The following is a 23,316-nucleotide window of genomic DNA, read 5'->3' as shown; positions in this document are numbered from 1 at the left end:
CCTGCAGATTTCAGTTGCAACCCATATCAAACACACCTGCCTGTAATTATCATGTGGTGTTCAGGTCCTAATTAATTGGTTCAGGTGTGTTTAATATGGGTTGCAACTGAAATCTGCAAAAAAGGTGGCTCTTCGGGATCAGGGTTGGCCACCCCTGGTGTAGTACGAAGTGCAAAGAAGGAAATGTACTATGGAATTTCAACAAATGATGGAAACTTGTTCATTTTCTGTCAATTTAACTCAAAGGGCTTCTATTTGACCCCTTTCACAAGATGTAAGATGAGCCTTTGGTGTCTCCAGAATACACACAGTCAAAAACAGTCAGTGACAGAGACAGCAATACATTCAGTTCAAATGTATTCATTCATTCATTCATTCATTTTCTTTTCTGCTTAGTCCTTTATTAATCAGGAGTCACCACAGCGGAATGAACCGCCAACTTATCCAGCATATGTTTTACACAGCGAATGCCCTTCCAGCTGCAACCATGGGAAACATCCATACACACCCATTCACATGCCTACACTACGGACAATTTAGCCTACCCAACTCACCTATAGTCCTATAGCACCTTATAGCTATGCCACCTATAATAGTTGGACCTTTGGGGGAAACCGAAGCACCCAGAGGAAACCCAAACGAACATGCAAACTCCACACAGAAACACCAGCTGACCAGCTGGTGCTCGAATAAGCAACCCTCTTGCTGTCAGGCGATGGTGCTACGCAGTTCAAAATAATTACGTTTATTTGTTGTAACTGTGGTGGAGTTTATTCAAGCCTTTCTGAAATGATGAGTCACACACAAATCCCTTTACAAAGTTTGCAGTACAATGACAGCTTGGTACAAAGTTCAAAGGAATTTAGGTGCACTGAAATTTCAACAAGTGATGCCCCTTTTGTTTTTGTCCATTTAACTTAAAGGGCTGCTATTTTACCCCTTTTCCAGGGTGTGTGTAAAGTTTCAGCTCAAAATACCCATCAGATTTTTTATTGTACTCTGCCGAATATGTTCATACTGAATTATTAATTCAGTGTTCAGTCTCGTCTGATAAACCGGATTGCCAGCATTATTGTCATTGTTACACATTGCATTGATGGCTGCATCATTCATATGCTGTGTGTGTGTGTGTGGTTATGAAATGTATTTACACTTGGAGTCTTGTCATAGACACATTTTAAAGGCATTAAATGGGCGACAAGGTGGCTCATTGGTTATCACTGTGGCCTCACAGCAAGAGGGTCGCTGGTTTGAGCCCCGGCTGGGTCAGTTATCATTTCTGTGTGGAGTTTGCATGTTCTCCCTGTGTTTGCGTGGGTTTCTTCCGGGTGCTCCGGTTTTCCCCACAGTCCAAACACATGCGCTATAGGGGAATTGATGAACTGAATTAGCCGTAGAGTATGAGTGTGTGTGTGTGTATGGGTGTATCCCAGTACTGGGTCGCGGCTGGAAACATATGCTGGAATAGTTGGTGGTTCATTCTACTGTGGCGACTCCTGTGTGTTAGAGGCACGTCATTTGCTCTACACAGTGGGAATTTGGTTCTGTTACTGCACTTGCTTTGCTTTTTTTGTATGTAATAAACTAATGAGAATACTTGACTTTACTTTTGGTGTGAACCTAGCATTAGTTATCAGAGGGCTACTAATGTACATTTGGCGGAAGACCGGATGGATGGAGGGATAAAGGATAGATAGATAAATCAGTCATGTGAGGAAATTGTACAAATATAATTCCTCCTTGCTCCAGTAAGAACACTCTCTGCTCAGTGTTTGTGAGATCTCTCGGTTACATGTGAATAAACTACTGAAAGATGCGGAGTCCTGCTGGATTATGGGTGTGTTTGATTTGGTGTTGTCAGACGTTTGCTAGAAATCACTTGGTTCCCCTTTCATTGAGCAGTAAGTGAGAAATGAAACTGAATGTTTATCATGAAATTCTGTCTTAAAGTAACACTGATGTTTACACCAGAATCACAAAAAATTATCTACACACACACACACACACACACACACACACACACACACACACAACTATGTTACTTTAATAAAAATGTTATCATATTTTGCATATTAAACTACTATTTTGGATTCAAAATCATTTAATTTAAACCCTGTTAAACCCCTGTGTTATTTTGTTATCTATTGTTTGCCATTTTCATTTTTGATTGTATTACTGACTCACTATTTTACTCACTGTTGTTTGTTGAATGAATGATGTTTTGATTAAAATGACAGTTCATCCAAAAATAAGGCTTTACACACTATTCACTCACCGTTAAATACAGCCAAAATGATCTCCTTTCTTCTGTTGAACACAAAAGAAGATATTTTGTAAAAAGCTGAAAACCAGTAACCATCGACATTCATAGTAAAACATTCACTCATTCATTTTCTTGTCGGCTTAGTCCCTTTATTAATTCGGGGAAGCCACAGCGGAATGAACCGTCAGCTTATCCAGTAAGTTTTTACGCAGCGGATGCCCTTCCAGCTCTGGGAAACATCCACACACGCATTCACACACACTCATACACTATGGACAATTTAGCCTACCCAATTCACCTGTACCGCATGTCTTTGGACTGTGGGGGAAACCGGAGCATCCGGAGGAAACCCACGCAAACGCAGGGAGAACATGCAAACTCCTCAAAGAAAGGCCAACTGAGCTGAGGCTCGAATCAGCAACCTTCTTGCTGTGAGGCGACCGCACTACTGCGTCACTGCTTCACCCATAGTAAAACAACTAAATACAAATTAAATAAACAGTTGAAGCCAGAATTATTCGCCCCCTTTGAATTATTTTTTCTTTTTTAAATATTTCCCAAATGATGTTGAACAGAGCAATGAAATTTTCACAGTATGTCTAATAATATTTTTTTTTCTGGAGAAAGTCAGGGGTGTCCTGGAGGGCCGGTGTCCTGCATAGTTTAGCTCCAACTTGCTTTAACACACCTTCCTGGAAGTTTCTAGTGCACCTAGAAAGAGCTTGATTATCTGGTTCAGGTGTGTTTAATCATGGTTGGAACTAAAATATGCAGGACGCCGGCACTCCAGGACTGAGTTTGGGCAGCTCTGCTCTAAGCCACTTTTTGAATCCCAGATGCTGTAATTGGCTTTCACTGTGCAGAGCTGTGTTGATTTCATTAACTTAATTTAAACATACATACAGTATGCGTCCTAAACAAAGCTTTAAACTGAACTGAAGGCAGAAGTGGAAAAACCCTGAGGCCTCTGAACTTGAAGCTTAATTTCTTAATCTCTTCAGTGTTCAGTCTCGTCTGATAAACCGGATTGCCAGCATTATTGTCATTGTTACACATTGCATTGATGGCTGCATCATTCATATGCCTTGTGTGTGTGTGTGTGTGTGTGTGTGTGTGTGTGTGTGTGTGTGTGTGTGTGTGTGTGTGTGTGTGTGTGTGTGTGTGATGGTGAAATGTATTTACACTTGGAGTCTTGTCATAGACACATTTTAAAGGCCTTAAATGGGCGGCAAGGTGGCTCATTGGTTATCACTGTGGTTTCACAGCAAGAAGGTCGCTGGTTCGAGCTGTTCACTGGCTGGGTCAGTTCTCATTTCAGTGTGGAGTTTGCATGTTCTCGCCATGTTGGCGTGGGTTTCCTCCGGGTGCTCCTGTTTCCCCCCTAGTTTAAACACATGCGCTATAGGGGAATTGATGAACTGAATTGCCTGTAGTGTATGAGTGTGTGTGTGTGTGTGTGTGTGTGTGTGTGTGTGTGTGTGTGTGTGTGTGTGTGTGAATGAGTGTGTACGGGTGTTTCCCGTGTTGGAATATCAAGCCAATTCCATGCGTGTTCAATAAGAAAAGGTCTGGAGAGTTTTTTCTTCAATGCCAAAAATATAGTCATTTATTAGAAACAAATGAATAATTGGATGACAGAGCTCTGAGTTACGTTACCCCAATGCAATACAAGAATTACATTCAGGAGGTTCGCAACTAACATACATTTCCTGACTCCAGCATATATACACAACTGATCTTAACAGGTGGAGTTTTGGTTTAACGTCACTTATCAGTCATTCTGCAGTCCCTTGGCTCTTTGTAACTCCTGGACATTACTTCCTCTTTCTGCAAGCTTTCTCTGCATACCAGAACTGAACAATTACATGCATCTTTAATATATTTCACACTTCTACAAGCATCATGACAACTTGTGACATGTCTAGACTACAGTTCTGGAACAAACCTAAATTTATTCTTATTCTGCTTTTTCCACTCGTCAGCAGTTCTTCTAAAAAGTATGCACGGACAGACGGACAGACAGACAGACAGACAGACAGACAGACAGACAGACAGACAGACAGACGGTTGGTTGGATGGATGGATGGATGGATTGATTGATTGATTGATTTATTGATTTATTTATTGATTGATTGATTGATAAATGGACGGACGGACACTTTATTGCCAGACAAGTCTGAAAGCTTTGTACACAATAGCAGCTATTTTAAAATCAGTCATGTGAGGAAACTATACAAATATAATTTCTCTTTGTTCCAGTAAGAACACTCTCTGCTCAGTGTTTGTGAGATCTCTCGGTTACATGTGAATAAACTACTGAAAGATGCGGAGTCCTGCTGGATTATGGGTGTGTTTGATTTGGTGTTGTCAGACGTTTGCTAGAAATCACTTGGTTCCCCTTTCATTGAGCAGAAAGTGAAAAATGAAACTGAATGCTTGTCATGAAATCTGTCTTTAACACAGACGTTTACACCACACTGAAAAAAATGATGTCTGCAAAACTTTTGCAAACAATGTATTTGTGTAAAATTAACAAACAAATTAAATTGAATAAAATTAAACTTAATTTGTTTGTTTAAATTCAGCCCAAATAAATTGTTTACAGCCACTTAACGAAAAAAAAATTTTAGTAAATCCAAGGAATCATCTCTGAAAAAACTTTTTCAGTGCAGAGAATCACAAAAATATGTTACTATGTTACATTAATAAAATTGTTAGTATATTTTGCATATTAAAATACTATTTTGAATACAAAATTAATTAATTTTAAACTTCGTTTGTGTTATTTTTAGCTATTGTTTGCCATTTTGTATTTATTTATTTTTTTATATTTCCCAAATTATATGTATCAGAGTTCACAGTATGTCTGACAATATTTTATCTTCTGGAGAAAGTCTTATTTGTTTTATTTTGGCTAAAATAAAAGCGGGTTTTTAAATGTTTAAACACCATTTTAAGGTCAATATTATCAACCCCTTTAAGCTATTTTATTTTCGATAGTCTACAGAGCAAACCATCATTATACAGTAGCTTACCTAATTCCCCTAACCTGCCTAGTTAACCTAATTAACCTAGTTAAGCCTTTAAATGTCACTTTAAGCTGTATAGAAGTGTCTTGAAGAATATCTAGTCAAAGATTTACTGTCATCATGATAAAATAAATCAGTTATTAGAAATGAGTTAATAAAACTATTATGATTATAAATGTGTTGGAAAAAAATCCGCTCTCTGTTAAACAGAAATTGGGGAAAAAAATAAACTGGGGGCTAATAATTCTGACTTCAACTGTATTTATATGTATATATATATATATATATATATATATATATATATATATATATATAGAGAGAGAGAGAGATTTTTTTTTGATTTTTTACAAAAAGACTTTATTACATCAGTTTTTCATTTCACAAATTTAGCTCCACGTCAAATCAAAACACAACTCTCCTTCCACCACATTACAAACAGCATCCCCATAACACCACTGTTGTGCAAAAGTTTCAACATTATTTAAGGCCTTGTAATACTTAAAGTCTATTGTAACTCTGGACCTTACAAATGCTTTAAAAACTATCAAAATCTCTTGACCATGTACATTATCTATTTTGTTTCTTCTTGTAATAAGTATAGCAAGTTTTGCTTGACCAACTAAAAAATTAATTAACTGCCATTTCATTTTTTGTTTCTGACTATAGCCAGCACCCAGAATAAATTTAGATTGAGTAAAATTCTCTCCACATTTAAGGAAAACTCTGCTCAACATGTCAAACAATTGTGTTAAGCGTGTACATTCCAGATAGCAGTGATATACAGTCTCTCTATGTCCACAAAAAATACACTTGTCATCGACACTAGAATTAACAACAGATATGAAAGCATTAACTGCCACAATGCCATGCAAAATCCTCCATTGTAAGTCCCCCACACGTTTTGTCAATGGTGGTTTATATAAAACTCGCCACACTGGTTTTTCCCCCTCATTTAAATCGAGTTTAGTTCTCCACACTGTATCATTCCTTTTGTCTAGAATTTTCTTATTGTACACTTTCACAAAGCATTTATACATTGTTTTACCCTGCATCATAGTTAAATTCACATCTTTTACCCCTTCCAGCTGTAGCAAAAGTCCTGATGTCCCTTTAAAGTCTGGCGTAAGACCAATTTTTGGAAAGGGATCTGCTTGATTCGGGATTATTGACCCGTCCTTCAGTCCTTTTAGCAACTCCATATCCTTTTCAGTTAGTCTTTTTTTCCAAAGTTCAATTATCTTTGCCGTTTGACGAGTTGATCTCTGTCTCAGCATATTGGTAACCGCATCCACATTATTAAGTTCAGTCCCAGCCACATCCACTACGTGTTTTAGTTGAACAGTTCCAGAGGAACACAATATTTGAGTAAGTCCCAACATGCTCTCATCCGTTATATCAAGCCTGGCTCCTTTAACCAAGGGTTCTTCAAGTAACCAGAACAAAGAACATGTTTCTTCCAGTCTGCAAAGAGAAAAGAGTCTCCATACTTTAAAAAGTCCACAATAGAATGAAGGTAATCCGTTCAAACAAATGTTCTTGGAATCCATTAAAAAAAGTACAACGTCCAATCCAAGACCTTCAACTCTTTGCAAAATTGTCTTAGCTGTCGTTCGCCATACCAAATCAGATCCTTTTATGAGCTTTTGAATGAACTGTAGGCGAAAAGTAGACAGCCTACTTTGCAGATTCACTAAGCCCTGCCCTCCTTCATCCTTGGGCAGGTATAACACACTTTGAGGTACCCAGTGCAGCTTATCCCAAAAAAAGTTTACAATAATTGACTGCAATTTTGACAAAAGGCCAGCAGGTGGATCGATACAAGACAATTTATGCCACAATGTTGATGCCACTAGATTGTTTATCACCAGCACTCTTCCTCGAAAGGATAATTGAGAATGAATCCATCTCCATTTTTTAAGTCTGCCCTCTATCTTTTCCACAATTCCCTCCCAATTTTTCTGTTTTACAATTTCGTCACCAAGATATATCCCCAAATATTTGAAACCACCTCTTTTCCATCTCATTTGACCAGGCAACTCTGGTAAACCTTCTTCCCATTTTCCAATTGCCAAGGCCTCACTCTTTTCCCAATTTACTTGAGCTGATGAAATTAAACCAAAATTCTTAACCACAGAGACCAAAACATCAATATCTTTTTGACTGTTAACCAAGACCATTACATCATCAGCATATGCTGACACTTTATGTTGAGACTCTATACAATGTAATGATAAACCCTCAATCCTGCTCCTTAATTTAGCTAGCAATGGTTCAATAGCCAGGGAATATAACATCCCTGAGAGCCCACACCCTTGTCGTATACCTCTGCTAATATTGAAGGGAGCACTTAAACCACCATTGACTTTTAGCATGCTTTCAACATTATTGTACAGCACTTGAATCATTTTTATAAATTTAGACCCAAAACCAAATGACTCTAAAGTTTTCCACAGATATTGATGCTCAATTCTGTCAAAAGCCTTTTGCTGATCAATCGATATAAGTCCTAAGTCCACACCCATAAAGTCTGAGATATCCAAAACATCTCTAATCAAATGAACATTATCTAAAATAGATCTACCTGGCACACAATAGGTCTGATCCATATGAATAACTTGTTTCATTACATCCTTCAGTCTGTTGGCCAAGGCTTTGGAAAAAATCTTCAGGTCAGTACATAACAAACTTACAGGACGCCAGTTCTTGATTTCCTGTAGATTGCCTTTCTTAGGAAGCAGTGTGATAACTGCTCTTCTGCAACTATAAGGTAAAGAGCCCTCTGCCAAACTCTCATTGAGAACAGTTAGCAAGTCCTCACCAATTACAGACCAAAATTCCTCATAAAACTCCACCGGGAGTCCATCAATACCAGGAGACTTCCCACCCTCCATATCTTTGAGGGCATTCAGAAGCTCCTGACTAGATAAGGGTCTGTCCAGTTGCACTTTTGAGTCTTCAGCAATCTTAGGCAGTCCTTCATAAAAACTGGCAGATAACAATTCATTTTCTTCACATTCACTCTTAAACAGTTCACTGTAGAACCTTACGGCTCTCCGTCTTATATCACTTGCGTCCGTCAATACCTGACCATTTTCAGCGCATAAGGAGTGAATGTACCTGCATTGGCCATTTTTTTTCTCCAGACTGAAAAAAAATTTAGAAGGAGCATCCATTTGTGTTAAATTTTGGTACCTTGACCGCACCAATGCTCCTTGTGCCTTTATACCAAGCATATTCGCTAAAAGAGATTTTTTGGACTTTAATTTCTCAGCTTGTCTTGATTCTATTTTAAGTTCAGCCAATCCTTGTAAATCTATAATTTCAGACTCCAGTTTTCTCATAGCTTGAGTAATATCTCGGGAAACATTGAAAGCATACTGTTGACAAAACAATTTTATTTCGGCTTTTCCACAATCCCACCATTGTCTCAAATCACTAAAACATTGCTTTCTTAATTTAAATTGATCCCAAAAGAAACAAAATACTTCTTTAAAATTCAGATCACTTAACAACGATGTATTAAGGTGCCAAAAAGCGCTTTTAACTTTAACATTTGCAATAAAAACCTGGCATAAAACCAATGAGTGATCAGTAAAGCCAACTGGTACAATTTCACATTTTCTCACAACATTTACATGATGCTTAAAACAATAAAATCTATCAAGTCTAGCCATTGAAATAAAATTCTCTCTTGTATGTAACCATGTATATTGTTTCACATTTCCATTAAATTCTCTCCATATATCACATAAACTGTGTGTCTCTATTAGTTCACGAAGTACTCGACTTGAATTTGCATGAGGCTCTACATGATTCCTGTCTAATCTTTCATTTTCGGTACAATTAAAATCTCCTCCCAAAAACACATAATCCTCAGTTCTACAGTTCTGTAATAATGTATTTATGCTATTTAAAAAAATAACTCTTTCTGTACCATTTGTAGGAGCATACACATTTATAAAATTTATCCTATATTTTTCAAATTCCGTCTTTATTATAACAAGTCTTCCAGCTATTACTTCTTCTATTTGATAAGATACAGGCAAAAAATGTTTAGCAAACAAAATAGCACCACCACCTCTACTAGAACTCGTATGTGTTAATACTACTTTTCCTTCCCATTCCTTTTCCCAATCAATGGTATTGCTGCAATCACTATGAGTTTCCTGTACATACATTACGTCTATATTTTTATGTTTAATTAACTCATACAACTGCATTCTTTTTTTAATATCTCTTGCACCATTTAGATTAAGTGATCCTAGCCTTATCACCCCCATTAAGAAAAGAGTATAACACAAAACAAAAACAATCCTTAAAGGACTGAAACCAGAATAATTATGTTGTTTCAAAACCATTTTCTGTTTGTAATTCTCGTCTCAATTTGGCAACAAATTTTTTCAGCCTAAAAATCTCTTGCACTGTAAATTGTTCAGATCCTTCACCCCTCATCATTGTTCCAACTGACTCAATAAACATTTCACGATCAGAGAAAAAATCAACAACTTGAACATTTTTCATGTTCTTCGTCTTTTGAAGAAACGATCTAATTTTTCCAAAGGAGTAATCACTCCTCAGTCTGCCACTATTTCTGTTGCCAGTTACCTCACTATCAGAGTCTTCCAATGTACTTTGTTCACCATCATCAAATTTGTTGCTGCTGCTCCCAGGTCTTTCTATGTTGGGCTTTACTCTTTTCCTTTTAGTTGAAGGGGTTTTAAAAACCTCTTCTTCCTTCCCTAGTTCATTACACATTCCTTCTCCTTCTCCTTCTCCTTCTAAAACACTCTCAGCCATCTCAATCACATTACTGAATTCAGCATTTACGCCTTCTCCATCCCCACCTTTCTCTCCCATGTCTGTATCAATCACCTGTTCAACCATCACCTCTGTCAAATTCCCATCATTTCTCACTTCATCTTCTACCTGTTCTTCCTCAACTGCTCCACCACCATCCTGAGCAGGTGCAATATTCTCATTCTTTTCCTTACAAAAACGCCTCAAATGACCCTCTTGTCCGCATCCAAAGCACCTCATTGTCTCAGATGAGGCAAAAACAACATAATCATATCCGTCAACCTTAAATTTAAAAGCCACACTAAGCTCTTCTGTTTCACTTTTCAAAATCATGTGAACCTGACGTCTAAAACATACAACATGTTTCAGAAGGGGTGACTTACAACCCAAGGGGATTTTTTTCATTTTAGAGACAATTTTTCCATGCCTCGACAGTTCTGCCAATAATAAATCATCTTTCACAAAGGGGGGAACATTTGATAATGTGATCTTCCTTACTGGTTGAGAAAGAGGCATTACTGGGGTGAATGTATCTTTTATTACTACTCCACTTTGAACCACTTTATTCACTTTCTCTATAGTGTCTAGAAAAATAACAACAGCACTGTTCATTCTTGACGCTGACAATATACTCTCATACCCAACGGTCTCTCCAACCGCCAAACTACACTCCTCAACCGAACAAGCCATCTCTGGCACAATTTTGATTCCGTGCCTCCGTGAAAGACGCTCAAACGGCGCATCGCCTGAAAACGCCGATGCCGGCGTCTCCATCGCAGCCGCCATAGCACACACACACCTGTCAGCAAACGCTGACGAACAGCGTTCGCGGCGTCACAGAGACAAACTTTGTCTTTAACACACCAGTTCAACCTTTGAAATAACTTTCAATACACTGCAAATATTGACTTTTAAGAAAGAAAGGAAAGATAGAAACTCACTCGCGCTGCAAACACACTCTCACACCGCCTCCGCCCACTCACTCGCAACATCCGCTCAGAGAGAGAGAGAGAGAGAGAGAGAGAGAGAGAGAGAGAGAATGCAATGTTCACAATGTTCATCTCATAAGTTTTGCTTAGCTTATAAAAGCCTAAGATCAGCTCTGATATTAATCTTAGCATATGTTCTTCTGTCTGAACACTGTCTACTGTATTGTGCAATCTACTGTCTATTCATCCAGACTGTCAGTATTCTTGAAAATCGAAAGTGAAGATAGTTTTCCTGGAAGTCATAGTTATATAACTATGAAAAAAATTTGATCTTGCTCTCTCAGAAATAAGTGAAGTTTATTCATAAACTAATTTCGAGAGGATCACGTGCTTATGATAACACGGCTGGCCTCGAGTCAAGCTAATGTACCGAACCACCAATCAGACTACTCCTAACCCAGTATAAATAACCAAGCATCTTACCTTTAGTCATCCTCGTCTTGAAGAATCCCCCCTTCCACCCCTTCTCCTCCTCTTTTCTACAGGGCAGCACGGCGGCCTCACAGCAAAAAAATGCCTCTGGCTCGGGTATCCACCCAACCGGACAGCATTTTCGTGTGGAGTTCATGTTCTCCCCGTGCTTGTGTGTGTTTTCCCCGGGTCCTCCGGTTTCCTCCCACACTCCCAAAAACATGAGACTTTATAAATTGACTAAACCAAATTAGCACCAAATTCAATTCTGTCAGCAACACATCACCTTAGCAATCCTTACGCAGCAGGGGTGGGGGGTGGGGGGGAGATGGGGGTTCTCGAGATCTACCCGAGCTCAAACTTCCCTCGCCCTGCAATGGGAGGGAGCTCCAGGCTCGAGGATCTCATGAGCTCAGGGCTATCTCCCAGGACAGCATGCCAAACTAGCTTATTACCAATCATCAGCTAAGTGTGAAAGGCATGCAAGCTATCACTGGGGTGGTATCAGGCAGCGCTCATCACCAGGCTAATAGCATCACTACAGTGGAGCATGGTGGTGTTGGCATCATGCTGTGGGGATGTTTTTCAGAAGCAGGAACTGGAAGACTAGTCAGGATAGAGGGAAAGATGAATACAGCAATGTACAGAGACTTAAGTGGCCCAGCCGAAGCCCAGACCTAAATCCTATTGAACATCTCTGGAGAGATCTGAAAATGGCTGTACCGTCACTTCCCTTCCAACCTGATAGAGCTTGAGAGGTCCTGCAAAGAGGAATGGGCAAAAATTCCCAAAGACAGGTGTGCCAAGCTTGTGGCATCATATTCAAAAAGACTTGAGATTTTTGCATTAACAAAGAAATTGAATACTGATGTACATGTGATTTTTCAGCATTTTTATTTTGAATTAATTTGCAACAATTTCTAAAACTCTGTTCACATTGTCATCATGAGAGATTGTGTGTAGAATGTTGAGGAAATAAATCAATTGAATCTATTTTGGAATAAGGCTGTAACATAAAAACATGTAGAAAAAGTAAACCGCTATGAATACCTTCTGGATGCTCTGTATGTTTTACCCAGTGTGGTTAAACACTAAAAACTGAACCACACTGTTCCAGTTATTATGACTATTTATGTGAAGCTGCTTTGACACAATCTACATTGTAAAAGCGCTATACAAATAAAGCTGAATTGAATTGAATTGTGCACTTTAGTAATGCTGGCGTAGTATGAATTGGTTCCTCGTGATTTTAGCTCCATGATGCAGCAAATTTCCACTTTAATTAGAAATGTCCTGGACTAAGCTGGAAATTATTCATACCTCTGGCAAATACTGACTTGTATTTAACCAGCAAGTTTTTTTGCTGGTGTACAAGAGGCATCAATGTTAAAAAAAAAAAAGAATATATTTATTTATTTATTTATTTATTTATTTATTTATTTATTTCTCAGCTTTTATTTACCTTTGAACAAATAGTGGCATGTCCATAATTATTCAAACCTTTCTCAGTAATCAATAGAAAGGCCTTTATTGGTTATTAATTAAAGTGCTGAGGTGAAACCTGTTTCTGTGTACCTCATGGGTCTCAAACTGGATTCCTGGAGGGTTGTAGCTCTGCACAGTTTTGCTCCAGCCCCAATCAAACACAGCTGATGCAACTAATCAAGGTGGACGAGACTCTTTTGAACACTTTGATTATTTGGTTCAGCTGTGTTTGATTAGGGTTGGAGCAAAACTGTGCAGAGCTGCAACCCATCCAGGAATCCAGTTTGAGACCCATGGTCTACCTTGTCTGAGATTTGGTGTAGGTAAAACTTCAAAATGCAATGAGCAAGGAATAAAAGGCAGCAAACAGATGATGACCATAAAATATACATAAATAATAACAATAATAATACATATCGGATGTCTGTGAGTAAAATGTGTAGCAAGGACTGTTTACTTTCCATTACACTTGAATACTGTGAAAAGCACACTGTGTCAGTATCTCAGACCTAAACTTAAACCTAAATCCATATGCCATATAAAATGCCCTTGTGTCTTTTATCATTTTCAATGTAAATAAAAGAAAAACTCATTTTAATTGTGTTTGAAGTTGCATTTTGTTTGTGCAATAAGCATTGCTTGTGTGTGTCTCAGTTTTCTGAGTCTGCATACTGACCTCTGGCGGTCAGACTCTAGAACTGCGGCTCTACATATTACAGAAGGGGTGTCAAACTCAGTTCCTAGAGGGCCGAAGCCCCTACACGGTTTAGTTCCAACCCTTCTTCAACACACCTACCTGCAGGCTACAAACAAGCCTGAAGGACTCAATTAGTTTGATCAGGTGTGTTCAATTACAGTTGGAACTAAACTGTGCAGAGCTGCGGCCCTCCAGGAACTGAGTTTGACACCCCTGTATTAGAGCATTAAAGTGTCCCTATTATAGATTTAAAAGGTTCATATTCTGGTTTGTGATGTCCCCATTAACAGGTTGATATGTATGCAGGGTCAAGAAGCATTGGCTCATTTAGCGGACACTTTTATCCAAAGAAACTTATTAAAAGGATAAAGAAGCATTCAAATCATTAGAGAGTTGCAGTGTATGTATGCTACCACAAGTACAGAAATGGGAAAGAGTTTATCCTACAGGAGCTTTTTCCAGCCCACACACCTGCATGAAGCACACAAGATGTTTTCACATTAGTGTTGATATTAATAAAGTGTCTGGTGCATACGGAGAGGAGAGAGTGTGTCCAACTGAGGGTTTGTCTCGCCCACTCACATGTGTGAGGCACACTCAGAATAGTAAAATTGCTGATGTGGAAATAAGTGATGAAGTATTGATAATAATATGTTCTTCTTTAATGGAACATTAAAAGTGAATGCCCTTGCAATAGATTTTGTGCCTCTTTGGGATGGTTCCATAAAGTGGTGTTCAGTAGCTGAGGGTAGGGTCCTGCCAGCAGCTCTGGGAGGCGATTCTGACATCCTGCAAAGGAATTTAACCAGAAACTATCCAAAACTTACAAGTTTAATGATGCAAGAATGGTGATATCAAAGAAGGGGACTCTTTTATACATATAACTTGCCCTGTTTGTGATTTAAAATTGCTTTTTATTCCAGTAAATATGACCTCTTAAGTAAGCAAATTCAATAAATCGCTATTTTTGGGTCTTTACAATCTATACTCTCTTATGCATGATGATTTGGAACAGTGCATTTAAGTAATAAATTAACGTTGTTGTTGCTATTATTATTATTTTGAGGTTTTTTCAATAAAATTGTAATTATTGCTAATTGTTGATGACGTAAAAATAATAAAATCAGACAAAGGTATCATTTGCATAATTTGAAACGCATTGTAAAGTCACCAGTGGACAATATTATTGTAAAGAGGTAGCTGTGAGCCTTGATTACTCAATTGTATGTTTTTTTGTATGTATGATGTTTTTATTTTTATTTACCTTAATTATTTTATTTGACCAGTTTATCTTTTTACACATTAATGTAAGGATTTACTTGCTTTTCTTATCAGGTGAAATGGCATGCTTTGAGTCGGGCTTTTACAGAAACACTTTCATCAACTGCAACACAAGCATGTTCATTTATTAAAGATTAATTAAACTAAAGAGGGATTACAGAGCAGGAATGAGTCTAATAAACATGAATCTGTTTAATTTTGTTGTTTTCACATTTTGTTTGATTAATGATTGTATCTAACTGATGAAATAATATTCATATGTATATACATACATACATACATACTATAATATATATATATATATATATATATATATATATATATATATATATATATATATATATATATATATATATATATATATATATACACACACAGTTGCAGTCAGAGTTATTAGCTCCTTTGAATTATTAGACCGCTTGTTTATTTTTTCCCCAATTACTGCTTAACAGAGAGCAGATTTCTTTGATGAGTTTAATAACTCATCTCTAATAACTGATTTATTTTATCTTTGCCATGACGACAGTAAATAATATTAGTTTAGATATTTTTCAAGACATTTCTATACAGCTTAAAGTGACATTTAAAGGCTTAACTAGGTTAATTAGGGTAACTAGGCAGGTTAGGGTAATTAGGCAAGTTATTGTATGATGATGGTTTGTTCTGTAGACTATCGAGAAAAAATATAGCTTAAAGGGGCTAATAATATTGTCTATAAAATGGAGTTTAAAAAATTTATAACAGCTTTTATTCTAGCAGAAATAACACAATTAAGACTTTCTTCAGAAGGAAAAATATCAGACATGCTGTGAAAATTTCATTGATCTGTTAAACATCATTTGGAAAATATTTTAAAAAGAAGAAAAAGATTTTAAAGGGGGCGAATAATTCTGACTTCACATATGCCCAGAAACCGAAGGGGTGGCGGAGTGGATAGTAAGTTCATCTCACAGCAAGAAGGTCACTGGTTCAAACCTCAGCTCAGTTGGCTTTTTTGTGAGGAGTTTGCATGTTCTCCCTGCGTTCGCGTGGGTTTCCTCCAAATGCTCCGGTTTCCTCCCACAGTCCAAAGACATGCTACAGGTGAATTGGGTAGGCTAAATTGTCCGTAGTGTATGAGTGTGACAGGCCCATACGACAGGCCGGCCGGAAGGTGTAAAAAAGTCGTTACCATATGGAACTTGTTCCAAAAAGAGCCGACCCCGCAATCATACGGGACAAAGGCCAAAGAAAAAGAAGAGAAGATATATATGCAAAACCAAAACAAAAAACAATTAAATAATCACACATTTAGCAATCCACAAACAGTTTGGCTCCCATGACACATTGATTAATATGAGATTATAAAATGCCTAAAATTCAGAAGTGAGATTAAAGGTTATTTCTCTAAAAGATGGTGAAGACACTGATGAGAGGAACCAGCAGAGCCATCAGTGAAGCACAAATACAAGACGCCTCAAACTTTTTCTGGCACCCACTGATCTGTGAACAGAGGAAATAATGCTATAAATTGAACTACAACATAGAAATGACTGATGCACCATAGAAAAACAACATTGATACTAATTCACACAGTCATTTTAAACTGTTAAATTTCCTGCTGACATTTGTGCGCTGTTGAGCAGACTCTTAAACACATCTGATTGTCTATTGTATGTTGGAAATGGAAGTTGTACTGAATAGTATCACAGCTAGTGCCTTTGACAACACTGATAGAAATATCACATAACTAATAATTTAAATAATTGTAAATCTCAACCTGTTTTTCTTCCAGACAGCATCAGAGGACCCATGGATATGGAAGTGCTGTCCTGAAGCTCCAGAGACCTGCGCTCTCTCCTGTGCGGCTCAGAGTTACAGCTCTACAGGAGAAGAAGAAGAGATCCAGCACTGTGAGTGTAAACCCCTGTCAAACATCACTGAACAAGCATGAAACATAATGATATGACAGAATCATGGAGTTAATTTGATGATTATTGCTGTTAATTATTATCAATTGCTATGATTGTCACTTTTTATTCTCTTGAAAAGAGCTAATCTCATCTGCATTTAAAGCAACAGTCACCAAAACACCACAATTAGGATCAAAACCTAGAAGGGTCAGGTTCAAAGCCTCGTACTGGCAGCTGGAGGTCGACCTGGGAAAAAAGCTGAGGTTTCCTCATTACATCGCAAAAACACGTCTCTGCCCAGACATAACAGTTATCTCAGAAGCTTCAAGACAGCTAATTATTCTGGAGCTTACAGTGCCTTGGGAAGAGCGTATTGAAGAAGCAGATGAGAGGAAGCGTGCTAAATACCAGGAATGAGTGCTGGGAGAGAGGCTGAAGAAACTTGTAGCGGAGGCCGGCGACAGATGCTAGAGGCCATGGTCTTTAGCCTCCTTGTTAGAGCAACCGACTCCCATGCGGAAGGTCGCCGGTTCGATCCCAGCTTGGAGCGGGTTTTGGGGGGTGAGTGTAGCGGAGGCCAGCTAGTGTGTGCTGTGCAGGTAAACCTCACTCCTCTAACCTCTAAAGGTGCTCTAGCGACAAATGCTAGAGGTCATGGTCTTTAGCCTCCTTGGTAGAGCCACTGTCTCCCATGCGGAAGGTCGCCGGTTCGATACCAGCTCGGAGCGGGTTGGGTGGCGTAGGACTGGCGGGGTTGCATATAAGCCCATAGAATTAGGATGTAGAGGCTTTGCAGGTCGTCCTTTGGGCATTATAGGGGTAGCAAAGAAAAGGGCCATTTGATTTGCAAGTGAAGCCGCAGAGAATGCCACAAGGTGGCTGTGGATTAAGAGAGCGGATCTGTGGACTTCTATTGGGACACAAATCGGGGACTTGATCAACCCCGGCTTGGTCACCTGGGTGAGAGTGTGTGACGTTGAGAGATCCGAAACACCAAATGATCTCAAGATACATCATTAATGATGTGTACCAAATGCATCCATGAGATCTTTCTTGCATATTTTGAGATGAAACTTTACACACTCGCTCTAGCGACATCAGAGACTTATTTTACATCTTGTAAAAATAGACATAATAGGTGAAGTCTAATTCTAAATAGAGAGTCTCCAGAAGAGGGCAGCAAAAGCAAGTGTTGTAGCATCCCTGACATTAACGCTGATTATAAGACATTAAAGAGACAGTTCAGCTAAAAATCAAATCTAATCACCATTTACTAGTGCTCAAGTAGTTCCAAACCTTTATGAGTTTTTTTATTGGGAACTGATGGTCTTTGACTTTCAGTGTAGAAAAAAAAAAAGTTGAAAGTTAAATATCTTATTTTGTGCTCAAAAGAAGAAAAAACCTCCAGTAGTTTTTGAAAAAAAATGAAGAGGGTTAAACCACCCATTTGTGGATAATTTTCTGCCAAAAATCAAACTCTTTCCATCTCCATTCCTGCCTCATAAGCAGGGCCAGACGGAATTTGCGGACGTTTTTTGCTATTTCTGCTGAGAATTTTGGCAAAAATGTGTGGATTTCTGCAGAATTATTTTGAGATTATGCAGCGGAGTATCATAACTAAAACCTTAATATATTAAATAAAAAGTAATAAATTACTGAATAAAAACTGAATAAATTCAGATTTACACATTTACTCAAGCAAATAAACAGAATTAATAATGGGCTAAAAATCTGCGGAATTCTGCGCGCGCAGATTCCGTGTGGGCCTACTCATAAGCGTGTGTCCTCACCGGTGTGCAGTGGTTGCTGGACAGAAGGCACAGGTGAACAGCACAGTGCAGGTAAAGCCTGCTGGAGTTTGCATTGAAGACGAACATCCTGAAGGAGAAACGGCTGGATATTGAGACGCCGTTCTGCAGCAGATCCACTGTTTCATCAGCCGGATTGGGACATCTGAGGAAATCAATGATGATTATCAGCAAACCAGATTTGGTAACACTTTACAATAACACTACATGAATAATGATGTGAATTAAACGTTAATATAAATGAATAATGAGTTTGCACTAATGAAGAACTAACTTTAACTCCAACATGAGTTTGTGTGTGAATAATGGCTACCTTAATTCCTTGTTAGTACATGTTTGTTAATGTATTACCTCGTTAGTTTTAACTAAACGTAACTAAAATGAACACATAACCACTTAATGTATCTTTATGTCATGACTAGGGCCAGACGGATTCTGCAGACTTTTTTTTTTGCTGTTTCTGCGGAGAATTTTGGTAAAAATCTGCGGATTTAAGCGGAATTACTTTGGGAGTATCCAGCGGAGTATCATAACTAAAACCTTAATATTAAATAAAAAGTGATAAATTACTGAATAAAAAACTGAAAAATTTCAGATTTACACATTTACTCAAGTAAATAAACAGAATTAATAATGGGCTAAACATCCCAAAGAAATCTGCGGAAAATCTGCAGAATTCTGCGCGCGCAGATTCCGTGTGGGCCTAGTCATGACTTTACTTGAAGGGGCACATTATCATTCTTAACTACTCATGAACATCATGCACAATGTGTGTCAATGAGTAGTTAAGAATGAGTTGATAATGTGCCCCTCCAAGGAAGGTCATGCCATAAAGATACATTAACATGTTAATAATAAGTTAATGTTAGTTCATTTAGCTAAAACTAACGGTTTAATTAGCATAATAATTAACAAACATGTAATAATACGTAGCCATTATTCACACATGAACTCAAGTTGCATTTCAAGAGTTCACACTTAGCTGATGATTTACAAAGCTTATTTGGCATGCTGTCCCGGGAGAGAGCCCCGAGCTCAAGGGCTCCTCGAGCCCGGGGCTTCCTCCCGTTGGCAGAGCAAGAAGGGAGCCTGAGCTCGGTGGATCTCAGAACTCCCCTGCCGCTGTAGCTAAGGGAACGTAAGGAATTAGACCAGCTTGATTGTTAAGTATGTTGAATGTCTTTGGATGGTGGGAGGAAACCGGAGAGCCCGGGGAAAACCCACGCGGACACGGGAAGGACATACAAACTCCCCACAGAAACACTCACCGGTCCTATCGAACTAGGACCGGCAGTATTCTTGCTGTGTGGTTCACAGTGCTAACCACTGGACCGCCGTGCCGCCCAATTACAGGTAAAGGAGGAGAATAGGGGAGGAGGGGGGTTTCTTCCAAACGAAGATAAAGTGAACTGAAAACTTAGACTATTTATGGTGCCTTAGGGCTCATATGATTGGAAGATTAGTGATTAGCAAATGCGAGACTGGACGTGATAAATCATAAGCACGTGATCCTCTCGAAATTAGTTTATGAATAAACTTCACTTCAAGAGTTCACACTTAGCTGATGATTTACAAAGCTTATTTGGCATGCTGTCCCGGGAGAGAGCCCCGAGCTCAAGGGCTCCTCGAGCCCGGGGCTTCCTCCCGTTGGCAGAGCAAGAAGGGAGCCTGAGCTCGGTGGATCTCAGAACTCCCCAAAATGCAGAAATTAATCGCTCGGGACAGCAGCCGCGTATTCGAAGAAAAAACCCCCCAAAAGGCAGGAAATTTAGAGCTATATCCGGCTGCTGGATATAATAGAAGGAAAGAGGTTAAATGCATGGGCATTAATTAGATAGGATTAATAAGGGTGAAAAGAGGATTCTGATAACTCTTGCTGGAGTTAGAGTTTAAAGGAACCCCTGCGGGGTTCATGGTTTTCGGGGTTAAGAAGAAGGGGAGAATAGGTGGTTTGAAGCAGTGGAAAGAGAACTTTGAGTGAATCTTGTGGGAGTTGGAGCTCTAAGTGACCCCTGCGGGGGCCAGAGTAGAGTGAAGGTATGGAGCAGAGAGTGGAGGAGAGTAGCTCTTACGAAAGATGGAGCTTTGTGAGAGTTTGAGTTTAGAGCGGCCTCTGCGGAGGTTAGAGCTTGAGGGTAGGGTGTAGATAGGAGTGACCTCTGCGGAGGTTAGAGCTTGAGGGTAGGGTGTAGATAGGAGCGACCTCTGCGGAGGTTTGAGCTTGAAGGTAGGGTGTAGATAGGAGTGACCTCTGCGGAGGTTTGAGCTTGAGGATAGGGTGTAGATAGGAGCGACCTCTGTGAGGTTTGAGCTTGAAGGTAGGGTGTATATAGGAGTGACCTCTGCGGAGGTTTGAGCTTGAGGGTAGGGTGTAGATAGGAGTTACCTCTGCGGAGGTTAGAGCTTGAGGGTAGGGTGTAGATAGGAGCGACCTCTGCGGAGGTTTGAGCTTGAAGGTAGGGTGTAGATAGGAGTGACCTCTGCGGAGGTTTGAGCTTGAGGGTAGGGTGTAGATAGGAGCGACCTCTGCGGAGGTTTGAGCTTGAAGGTAGGGTGTAGATAGGAGTGACCTCTGCGGAGGTTTGAGCTTGAGGGTAGGGTGTAGATAGGAGTGACCTCTGCGGAGGTTTGAGCTTGAGGGTAGAGTGTAGATAGGAGTGACCTCTGCGGAGGTTTGAGCTTGAGGGTAGAGTGTAGCTAGGAGCGACCTCTGCGGAGGTTTGAGCTTGAAGGTAGGGTGTAGATAGGAGTGACCTCTGCGGAGGTTTGAGCTTGAGGGTAGGGTGTAGATAGGAGTGACCTCTGCGGAGGTTTGAGCTTGAGGGTAGGGTGTAGATAGGAGTGACCTCTGCGGAGGTTTGAGCTTGAGGGTAGAGTGTAGCTGGGAGGAGCAATGAGTGGAAGAGAGTAACTCTTGCGAGAGTTGGAGCTTGAAGCGACCTCTGTGGAGGTCAGAGCTTGGGGGTAGAGTGTAGATAGGGGGAGATAGGTAGCAGTGAGTGGGAAAGAGGATTTGGATAACTCTTGCGAGAGATTGGGGCTCGGAGCGACCCCTGTGGGGGTCAGAGCTAGAGGGTGAGTCATAAGGAGAAGAGAGGTAGTTGAAGTAGAGTGAAGAAGTTTTAGCTTGAGCGGACCCCTGCGGGGTTTGGAGCTTGGAGAAAGAGTCTAGGCGGAAAAAGAATAGGTAACATCGTGAAGAAGAAAGGACTGTGGCCGCTATGGCCGAATCCTGCGAGAGTTGGAGCTCAAGGGGGCCCCTTCGGGTGTCTGAAGAGTCTAGACAGGAGAAACAAGATCATTAGAGGTAGAGTGTAAAATAGATTAGTTGGGAGTGGAGTGTAGAGAAGAAAGGAACGAGAGGCTGAAAAGTAGGGTTATAAGGATAAAAGATTTGGAAAAGTTGGAAGAAGGGAACAAGCACAAATATAATACATATGTACAAACGCAGTAAATGCGCAAAGAACATGTGGATACAAACGTCTGCATCTGTAAATAGCTATTGGTGATTGCAGAAGATGCTAACTGCAATGGCCCTTGAGGGAGTCCTTGGCAAACATGTAAGGGTGCCATGGGTGGACAATTGGGCTTCTGCGGGGTTTGGTTTGGATGACTCTTGCGAGAGTCGAGGCTCTGTTAGACACCTTTTTGAGTTGGAGCCGTGTGAGGAGGTGCTTGGGGGTTGGTTAAAGCCTGTTGGGCTTTATTGAGGTGGTATTTACTGAGACGTATATAAGATTTGAAAACTTCAGAAGACCAGCGACCAAGGGTCTGGATCTGATGGTGTGAGAGCCCGTTGTAGTGGCTGCGCCAATCCTGAATGAGTGGCTGGAAAAGGGCTCTGGGAAAAAACCTGATAGGCGAAAGATTTCTTTAAGGTGTTTTTGAAACCAGAATCGAGATACTGGACGGTTAGCGTCATCAGTAAAAAGCGGGGCCAGTGGGTTAGCCTCTTGAGATTTTCTAGGCAAAGAGGGTTTGGAATGGGCGTGTAGGTGAAGGAATATTGAAAATGAGGATAGAGTGTCCTCTCTGGAATTAATCTGTTTGCTTTGTTTGATAAGGAAAGAGATAGTTTCCCTGTCTTGCAAAGCTAGATCTGAGATGGTGGGGTGGAGTAGAGGGTTAAATTTGGATGTAACTGTTAATTCAGAACATTTAAGAAACCCCCCAAAAAAATGCTAGATTGAACATAGCATCTAAGGTGCAGGCTGTATGGGAGGAAATGTAACCTTTACAGAGGGTGTAGATGCATGAGGTAAGGATTTTGAGTGTAATGGGTTGTCTAGCATGGTATGGAATTGTTTGAACGAATTCCATGCTGTGAGGTATGCATTGAGGGTTCTGGGAGCTATTGCTTGTAGGATAAGAGATAGAGAAGTTTGATGAAGATTATGAAGTGGGTGGTTTATGGAAATATCGTTACTGAATAAGGAGGGACCGGCGTTGGGTGAGGGTCTGCTTCCGGGGCTAGTTGCCAGAATATCTGCAAAGAGAAATGAGAGAGAGAGAGTCAGCGATTTGGTTTTTGCAACCAGGTACATGTTCAGCAATCATGATAAATTGTTTTTTAGCAGATATCCAGATAAGGTGTCTTAAAAATGGCATAAGCGATTGGGAGTGGGAGCGCCCTTTGTTAATGCAATGCACTGTAGCTTCGTTAT

The 23,316-nt window shown here is 39.7% G+C and overlaps 2 protein-coding genes and 1 long non-coding RNA gene across 3 annotated transcripts in view; 1 reads left to right on the top strand and 2 right to left on the bottom strand.

The window, feature by feature from the left end:
- The window catches only part of plbd1a (phospholipase B domain containing 1a), a 522,382-nt gene that overhangs the window by 53,764 nt on the left and 445,302 nt on the right, over nt 1-23,316 (bottom strand). The gene's annotated exons all lie outside the window — the stretch shown is intronic.
- The window catches only part of LOC147845409 (uncharacterized), a 68,216-nt gene that overhangs the window by 37,640 nt on the left and 7,260 nt on the right, over nt 1-23,316 (top strand). The window contains exon 2 of the long non-coding RNA XR_015480335.1: nt 19,512-20,201. This is a non-coding gene — a long non-coding RNA (uncharacterized LOC147845409). The remainder of the gene's footprint in view (nt 1-19,511; nt 20,202-23,316) is intronic.
- LOC101886663 (uncharacterized) overlaps nt 15,674-23,316 on the bottom strand; it is a 44,535-nt gene continuing 36,892 nt past the window's right edge. Inside the window, 3 exon segments of the mRNA NM_001442608.1 lie at nt 15,674-16,434; nt 16,712-16,814; nt 18,635-18,797. Of these exon segments, the coding sequence (NP_001429537.1) occupies nt 16,409-16,434; nt 16,712-16,814; nt 18,635-18,797 (292 nt within the window). The 3' untranslated portion in view covers nt 15,674-16,408.

This window comes from Danio rerio, chromosome 3 (genome assembly GCF_052040795.2).
Source record: "Danio rerio strain M-AB ecotype USA chromosome 3, GRCz13ab, whole genome shotgun sequence".
NCBI lineage: Eukaryota > Metazoa > Chordata > Actinopteri > Cypriniformes > Danionidae > Danio > Danio rerio.
The sequence above is the reverse complement of the archived record's forward strand: the minus strand, read 5'-3'. Positions and strand labels throughout refer to the sequence as shown.